We start from the raw sequence: 9,503 nt of genomic DNA on the forward strand, positions 1-9,503 counted from the left end.
GAATATTATCTGCACAGCTTTTTTCTACCTTTTTTTTCTTTTAACACTCCCAGAGGACCTGATTTAACTTTTTTAAATTTTTCTACCTGGGTTATTGAGCATGCATAAGGACAAATTCACTGTTAACTTTGAGAGACTGAGGGGACAGGGCATGTGGTAACAAAATGTAGAAACGTTTCATCTTTCATCCAAAAGACTACTTGACTTCTTAACAAAAGACTTCATTGTAAGAGGGACTGTCTTCTTCTTACATCGCTGATATTGCTAGTATCACTCAGCCCCCTGTGAATAGCAAGCAACCATCAGGGTGCCAACGATTCATTGTTAGGCTGATGGTCTCCCTTAGCATATTTGGCAAACTGGTTGATCCACTGTGAGAAGGTGCTAACTGTGTTTAATATGTCCTGATGCATGCTCAATCACCCAGGTAGAAAAATCTTAAAAAGTTAAATCAGGTCCTCTGGGCGTGTTAAAAAAGTAAAAATAAAAGGTAGAAACATTTCGTCTTTCGTCCGAAAGACTTCCTCAGGCTGAGGAGCTGCATTCAGCTCAGCCCTATAAATAGTTCCTCCTTACAGTGGACCAACCGTTTGTTGTTGATGAAACTAGCTGCTCACATGTTCAAGGAGGACCATCAGCCTAATGATGGATTGTTAGTACCCTGATGGCTGTTTACTGTTCACAGAGGGCTGAGTGATACTAGCAATAACAGCATTGTAAGAGGGGGACAGTTGAACCCGGAGGCCTCCACCTCTGTTTAAAGATGGACGGTGTCTTTTCACAAAGATGGCCTCCTTTACTCCTCTCTCAAACCATCGTTCCTCTCTGTCCAGGATGTGAACATCTTCATCCCTGAAAGAGTGACCTCTGACCTGGAGATGAATGTAAACCGCAGAATCCTGGCCTGAAAATGTAGCTCTTGAGTTTAATATAGCTCCTCATATTGAAGAAGTCTTTTGGATGAAAGACAAAACATTTGTATAATTTTTTATTGTTTAAACCCATCCAGAGGACCCAATTTAACTTTGTTAGATTTTTCTAAGTTTAATTTTTGCTTATGATAAACAATGGAGAATATATTTGACATACATTTATGAAGTTGCTACTTATTTTTAAGTGTTCTTTTGATGTAATTGATGTTCATGACCAGATATACTGATTCCTCCTTTGCATTTTTTAGGTTCCTGGAATACAAGGCAGGGCAACAGAATGATGTCACAGTCACACAGCCATCAATTCCATTATTTACGCAGAAAGTGCAGCTCTACAGCCCACAATCACCAAGGCAACAAGCCATCAGTCAAGCCATTGTCCAAGATTTGATCATTGGGTGTTGTCTGCCTCTCTCACTTGTGGAAAACAGTCATTTTAAACACTTTCTTGAAGTTATGGATAGTAAATACACACCAATCTCTAGAAAAACGGTTTCTGATAGACAAATTCCAGAGTTGGTAATCAAGGTCAAGGAAACTGTTTTGGAGAAACTGAAGACCCAGTCATCTGTGTCATTAACAACTGACCTCTGGTCTGATCGCAGGCTACGCTCCTTCCTTGGGGTGACCGCCCACGTGTGCTACAAATCAAAGGATTCCTATGCACTTGAATCCTACCTGCTGGACTGTAGGCGTTTCACAGGCAGACATACTGGAGAGCACATTGCGTCTGCCTTTGAGGAGATCACAGAGGAATACGGTATCCATGACAAAATTAGCTATATCATAACAGACAATGCTGCCAATATGAAATGTGCTTTCAAAGTACACATGCCCCAATCTGATGACAGCGAGAGTGAAGAGGAGCATTTAGATGACGAGCACCTGTGGGAGGACATTAATTCTCAGGAAGACACCGAATTACCCTGGTCATCTGGTGCACGTCTTTCCTGCTTTGCACACTCTCTGCAATTAGTTGTGAATGACGGCATGAAGGAGGTCAAGGCCATTTCTCACACAATAGCCAAAACATCACGGTTCACCACCTTATTGCATAGCAGTTCACAATTCAAAGACAAGTTTGAGGCTACGTTTGGCACTAATAGGACCATTCCAGCTGCAAACACAACTCGATGGAACAGTATATTTAAACAAGTACAGGCCTTCACAGCTCTGGACCACAAAGCCCTGAATGAAATGTGCAGCAAGGATCACGAGGAGTTGGTGTTTAGTGCCCGTGAGTGGAACCAGCTGAAGGAACTGAGTGCAGTTCTTGCTCCATTTTCTGAGGTAACAGACCTGACAGAAGGGGAGAAATCAGTTACCATTAGTATGGTGGTTCCAACTGTCCTGGACTTGAATACACACCTCCTCAAGATGGAGGACACTCGAATGCAGTGCCAGTCATTGGTCAGAGCCCTCCAGCAGTCTCTGGTGAAAAGATTTTCTGGAATCTTTTTAAAAACAAGCATGGCCAAAGACAGTGGAAGAGAGGAACCTTTTAACCACAATGTTTACTTCTTGGCCACCATGCTGGATCCTCAGTTTGGCTTAAGCTGGGTGGACTTAGATGTTACCAATGGGGGAAATTCAACATCAGTGAAAAAGTTCAGAGATGAGCTTAAGAAGACACTGACAGGTCAGTATATATTTTCTCTGCTGAAAATAAATGTCTTATTTGCAAAATCATAAATCCTAAAATATTTCAAATTAGTTGTCTATAAAAGCCTTAACTAGTCTTACAGTGGAATTCATAGTCTTCATTTCATCTGTTTACTTTTGTCATAAAAACATATTTTGTACACTCTGAGCCTATTGAAACAGATATTCTTTATATTTAGGCTGGTAACATGCCTATTGTACACAATCCTGACTCACTTTTATATTAAATGGGACTGTACTTATATAGCACCTTTCTATCTTATCAGACACTCAAAGCACTTTACATTACAATCTGTGCCTCATTTACACATTCATACGGCACTCTACTAGATCTCTACAAAGCTAATTGAACAAATCATTCAAAGGAGACTAATCAGAGCTTTATCACATTCATACACTGATGGGACGCACATCGGAGGCCCCTAATAAAAGGTCCTAAACGTATTTAATTCAACTCTGATATGTGCATATCCTTTTAAATCTAACTCGGTCATTGTGTTTGTGTTTTTCAGAAACATTGATCTTAGAGGTGGAGAAGATGATGGACATGAAAGAAGACACCTGCTCAGAAGTTGTGAATGTGGATCCAGCCGCAGCCAGTGATTCGCCACCAAACAAATACCCTCGCCTTCTGTCCCGCTACAAGGCATACAAAAAGCACAGCTCAGACCAGGATTCAAGCATACACACACAGATAAGGAAATACTTTGATGCCATCCGTGACTTTGACACAGACAATGCACTTGTCTTCTGGGCAAAAAACCACACTAGATTTCCACAACTGCACAATTTGGCAATGAAGGTCCTATCAGTCCCTGCCTCCTCTGCACCAGTGGAAAGGGTTTTCAGTCGAGGAGGCATTTTAATGAGACCCCATCGTGCACGTTTAGGCCACAGAATGTTGCAATCACTCATATTTCTTAAATGCAATGAAACACTTCTTTAAACTCCAATAATCAGTTAGTCATCTGGACCGTTTTTTTTTTTTTTTTTGTGGAAAGACTGACGTTTTGCCCTCCGGGGGCTGTCCTCTCCCCCGTCGACTCCTTCCAAAATGCAGCCACAGCCAAAGTGGGATTTTTTTGAAGTAGTTATGCATCGGGCAAACTTTGTGTTGCTTTGTATAGCTGCAACGTTGAAATTGATTAGCCTCGTGGTTTTCTTTCTGTAGTAGTTTTTGTTCACATTCCTGGCTGCCTGCAGTGCAGTTATTTCTCTGAAACTTTATGAATATGAATAAGCTACTAAGTTTTCTTGGGTGATTTTTATGATATTGTGTTTTTTTTCTTAATGTGCCTTGGATCATACAATGGAAGATCCCCAAGCAAATACACAAGTCTAAATGAAAATTAAACAATTTTAGAAAGTAACTGACTTCAAGTTTCCAATTTAATCCTAAAGACTGCATTTATACTGCCCAGTATTTCATGTTGACTTCAAGAGACCAAAAGAAGGTAAATGCATCTTGAGTTTTGTTTTATTAGGATCAAAATGGGTCACCTAAATTAGAGTTTAAATAAATTAAAGTAAGCATGCACAAGTTGTGTACAAAAGACATTGCAGTACAAAATTCATTTCACAAACAACACTGTTTAAAAACGTAAAAACATTACTGTCTGGTAAAATCATCAGTTTTGACACATTAAAAAGGCTCATAACTTTATAAAAATATTTTATAATAACATTTTATTTATTTTTTTATTTTATTTGTGGATTTGGTCTCGAATTGGTCTCGCCCTCCCTCGGTCTTGGTCTTGTCTTGGTCTCGGACTTTAAAAGTCTTGGTCTTGTCTTGGTCTCGGACCCTAAAAGTCTTGGTCTTGTCTCGGTCTCGGTACACTCTGGTCTTGACTTGTCTTGGTCTCGGGTTAGGTGGTCTTGACCACAACACTACCTTGTTCTACACAGAGAGACAAGTATATCGAAACAGGATGCCACAGTGGTGAGCATGTGTCACACTGAGACGGAAGAAGGAAAAGATAAACAGAGCAGCTCAAAGTCAAAAGTCAGACAAGCGATGAGGGCCAAAAAGAGAAAACAATAAAATTTAAGCACATGAAAAGAAACATGAATTTTATTAGCAATAAAAATGGCATGACTTGAATATATGCAGGAATGCACTAGATCCTCAGCTGAGCATTCGTGTTTAATCGAAAAAAGTAAAAAACTAAACATCTGTTCTGAAGCTGAAGACGTTTCTCCTCCCATGCAGGAAGTTTCATTTAAAACTATCTGGAGTTCCAATATTTACGGAGCTGCATGAGAGGCTTCGTTATGTTCGTAGATTCAGCTGCAGGTTAGACGGGAACTACTCGTCCCGCACAATGGACCCTTGTTTTGGAAAGCGTAACTATCAGCAGCTAGCTGTAGCACTTCTGATGCAGAACAGGACATTTCCAACAATAATATAATAATATTCCTGCCAGAGTACTCTGTTACACCAACCAAGGGTGGTGAAGTTCTTTGAAGATGGCAGCAATGTGCCTCGGCTGTCAGCTCGTCAGTCTGGCCAGAATTAAACTGTTTCTGTAAAATGAGGTTGCTCAATTAACTCTACAAATGTTAAGATACTAATTATACAGAGAACTCTACTTTAAATCAAAGACACGTTACAGCTTGGTTAAAAAGAGCTCGTTGGATAATTGTTTTTATTCATTTTTGAACACACGGAAAAAACATCCAGAAGCTTCGAGTGGTGTTTGTGCCACTGACTGCAGAGCCTCATTTTAAACCTCAGCTGCTGAACTGTAAGGAATAAATCGGGAAGGAGATAACATTTTAATATACTATTATATTTATATAATTCAGAATTGAATTCAAAATCTTATTTGTAATCTACAAAGGCCTCAACAACCTAGTTCCTTCTTATTTTCGAGATCTTACTGTTCCATATTTTCCTAACAGAGCACTTTGCTCTCAGACTGCAGGCTTACTTGGGTTCCTAGAGTTTCCAAAAGCAGAATGGGAGGAAGATCTTTCAGTTATCAGGCTCCTCTCTTGTGGAACCAACTTCCAGTTTCTGTCCATGAGGCTGACACATTGTCCAGTTTTAAGACTGGGCTTAAGACTTTCCTTTTTGATAAATCCTATAGTTAGGGTTGGCTTGTTATGCTGCTATAAACTTGGACTTCACCACTTGCTCTCGACGAGATCGGATGCTTCTCCCCTCCCTCTCTGCTTTGCTGTAGGGCTGCAACTAACGATTATTTCAATAATCGATTCATCGGCCGATTATTTTTTCGATTAATCGATGAATCGGAAAAAAAACAACAACAACGTTTTAATTTCCACCCCTTTATTCCAAAATTGAACATTTGACTGACATAGCAATTCACACACAAAAAAAAAACAGGTTGCTATTTGACTATTCTGTTAGTAAAATATTGAATAATAAAAAATACAAGTTAGTCAAATAGCTTAAAAAAAATTAATGTACACAAAAATATATACAAATGTATCTTTATACCTGCACAATATGTAGCTACTTTGTAAAATGTGTCATTGAGGGAAGAGTGTAACCTGGATTAAAAGTGTGGATTATTGTAACCTGGATTAAAAGTGTGGATCATTGTAGTGAAGCTTTCGTCTTCAACCATCGACAGAGGCCTCATGTCATTGATGATTATTTAAGGATGCTTTCAGTGAATACAGCTGCTGCTGTGGTGTCCATGATACCTGTCCATCATGAAGGATGTTGTTGTTTGTTGGTGTTTTCTGGAATGAGAGAATAAATATGTATTATAGCATAATTTACAGCAACTCAAGAAATGCCTTGTTTCACTTACAGTGTTAGGTTCAGGCAAAAGTAGCTAAAAGAGCAATTAAACACACACACACACATATATAAAATACTTAATTACACACATTTGAGTAGATGTAATAAATTACTTTGATTCCTGTTTAAATGCAATTCATCCTGCCATATCTGCAGTGTCTTCAGACTTTGCCAGCAAATTAAAAGTTGAAGCTTAATCATTAAATTATTATCTTTGTGTTAGATTTATTTATAAATCACATTTAAACACTGCTTGTACCAATTAAATAAAATAAAAAGTAACACACACGTTCTCTATCACCGTCATTAATCAGCAAACAAACAAACAAACAAGCAGCAGCAGCTTCATCGACCAGACAGACTGACGTTACAGTTTCTCACTTGGAAACAGAACAATGTATTAAATTGTAGAGACTCACCTGCAACACGAGTTGGGAGTGAGACGAGTTCTATCAGCTGCTGAGCTCCTTCCTCCTCCTCGTGACTCCGACATGTTTACATTTATCAGCGTGGTTCTCCTGTGTCGTGTCGGCGATTTTCAAAGCGGCATGCTTCTCATTTTTTATCTTTGTGAAGAGCTCCCACACTTTGGAGGACTTGGGTCGAACAGTTTTTGCTGCGTTGGTCATTTGTAAAATTTACTTATTTTCCTTTGAAAACAGCCTCTGCTCTGTTTCCTCCTTGCTCTGTTCAACTCGCGCTGCAGAGGTTTTTTTTTTTTTTTCAAACTTTATTCAGTCAGTCAGCATTGACAATGAACTGCCCGTGAACAAAACGACTCTGCAGCACCGTGAAAGACGCATGATTGCACGACACAACGAATCGATAATGAAATTCGTTGCAAACGCTTTTAATCATCGATTTTTATCGATTTTATCGATTCGTTGTTGCAGCCCTACTTTGCTGCTCTGTCTGTCGTTGAAACTGCTGTGAGACTCTCTTGCATTTCTTCCGAACCATAATTATGGACTGTTTTGATCAGTTGGTCCCTCAACTCAATTTACAACATTTCTTCGAAGAGAAGACAGGCTTTAGGGGAGCCGATTTGCCCTGTTGGCACACACACAGCTGGATATCTCATCGACTGGATGACTTGATGATGTGTCTATCTCTGCTGCAATTTGTGGATTTTAAGGACACATATTTAATTGGATTTTCGATAACTGGTTTCTGCTTTTTTGGATTTGGCTGGTTGCTGGTTTTATTTACAATCAAGGAAGTCATCTGCAGCAAATTTGGACCCGATCATGCTGCTTGCCTTTATGATGGCTTGGTTCGTGACTCGAGTACCCGGACTCAAATGCTTTGGGCTGAATGGATCAGATCTTGGGGATTTTACTCAGTCACGTTCCATCGGTATGGCCATGTATTTTGGACATTTCGTAACTGAGTGGACCAACACAGACTCAAGTAGAAGTCATTAAGTTCTGCCTGTCCCCAAAACAACTGTGTGTTTATCGAAATTTGGTTCCCTTGGCTGGCCTTCAAGGCCATCTTATCTGAATTTGCCTGGAGAAAATGTGATCTGATGCTCACCACCCCCTCCCTGGGGAATTTCCAACTGATAACCAGATGAATCCAGCTGAATAAACTTTGTGTCATCATTTCGGGACTCTTGGATTCTCAGACGTTATTCTTGGCCATTCCTCGACATACCTTGAGAATGTTTATGGATCTCACCGGAGGACATTGACTGATTATCTTATCAGAACTCTTACAGTGACCTCGAGAGCATCTATAAGCATTGTTGACCGCTCTCGTCTCCGTTTGCAGAATGTCTACGTCACTATGTGCTGTTTGTGTGAGGTGTTTTTTTTTTTATATTAGAGGGTTTTTTTCTCAGGCAAGAAAAAAAAAGTCTGATATGAATTTTTTTTTTCGCCTCCAACTCCTACATGTGTCCAGTTAATCTCTGTTTTTGTCTGTCCAAACAGGTCTCATTTGTAAATGAGTCTCCGAGGCCCAATGTGATTTATCCGTTTAAATAAAGGTTGAATGAATGAATGACTACTAGAGGACAAATTGACCTCATTTCCTTAAATGAATTGTTAAAATTGAATAGTTTTCATTTGATACTATTTCTATTTTATCCTGATGCATGCTCAATAATCCAGGTAGAAAAATCCAAAAAAGTTCAATCTGGTCCTCTGGACATTCAAAAAAACAAAAGCAAAACAAAGCAAAAAAATCTAGAAACGTTTCGTCTCTCATCCAAGAGACTTCCTCAGTCTGAGGTGCTGTTTTCAGCTCAGTCTCTTAAATAGCACCTTCTTAGAGTGGATCAACCAGTTTGCTGCTGACAACCAAAACCAGCTGATCACATGCTCAAGAAGGACCATCAGCCTAACAATGGGTCATTAGCACACTGATGGCTGTTTACTACTCACAGAGGGCTGAGTGATACTAGCAATCACAGCATTGTAAGAGGGGGACAGTTGAACCCGGAGGCCTCCACCCCTGTTTAATGATGGATGATTTCTTTTCACAAAGATGGCCTCCTTTACTCCTCTCTCAAACCATCGTTCCTCTCTGTCCAGGATGTGAACATCTTCATCCTTGAAAGAGTGACCGCTGGCCTGGAGATGAGTGTAGACCGCAGAATCCTGGCCTGATGATGTTGATCTTCTGTGCTGGGCCATCCTTTTGGCCAGTGGCTGTTTAGTTTCCCCGACGTAAGACTGATCACAGCCCTCCTGACACTGAACAGCATACACAACATTACTCTGTTTGTGCCGGGGGACTGGATCTTTGGGATGAACCAGTCTTTGCTGTAATGTATTTTGGGGTTTAAAAGCCACTGGGACGTTATGTTTGGAAAATAAACGTCTCAGTTTTTCTGATACCCCCTCAACATACGGAATGACCACTGGTCTGGGTCTGGGTTCCTCCTTTTCACCTGATGGCTGACTGGAGTCCTGTTTGGGTTTCTTCTCTGCTTTCAGGAAGGCCCAGTTAGGATATCCACATTGCTCTAGAGCCTGTTTTGTGTAGGATTTCTCCTTCTGCCTGGCTCCTGAGCTAGTGGGGATGCTGTCTGCTCTGTGATACAGAGTCCTGATGACTCCTAACTTGTGCTCCAAAGGGTGATGGGAGTCAAACTGCAAATACTGGTCTGTGTGGGTGGGTTTGCGGTA

General features: G+C 40.3%; 2 protein-coding genes across 2 annotated transcripts in view; one reads left to right on the forward strand and one right to left on the reverse strand.

Moving 5' to 3' along the window:
- The window catches only part of LOC119422585 (septin-9), a gene marked incomplete in the record, with an annotated part of 51,551 nt that overhangs the window by 33,112 nt on the left and 8,936 nt on the right, over positions 1-9,503 (reverse strand).
- On the forward strand, positions 1,271-3,550 carry LOC119422584. The gene is made up of 2 exons (XM_037689965.1): positions 1,271-2,571; positions 3,107-3,550. The coding sequence occupies exons 1-2, from the start codon at positions 1,389-1,391 to the stop codon at positions 3,538-3,540; spliced, it is 1,617 nt and encodes a 538-aa protein (XP_037545893.1). The 5' UTR covers positions 1,271-1,388; the 3' UTR covers positions 3,541-3,550.

The sequence above is a fragment of the Nematolebias whitei genome, chromosome 16 (genome assembly GCF_014905685.2).
Source record: "Nematolebias whitei isolate Nwh7 chromosome 16, NemWhi1, whole genome shotgun sequence".
Classification (NCBI taxonomy): domain Eukaryota; kingdom Metazoa; phylum Chordata; class Actinopteri; order Cyprinodontiformes; family Rivulidae; genus Nematolebias; species Nematolebias whitei.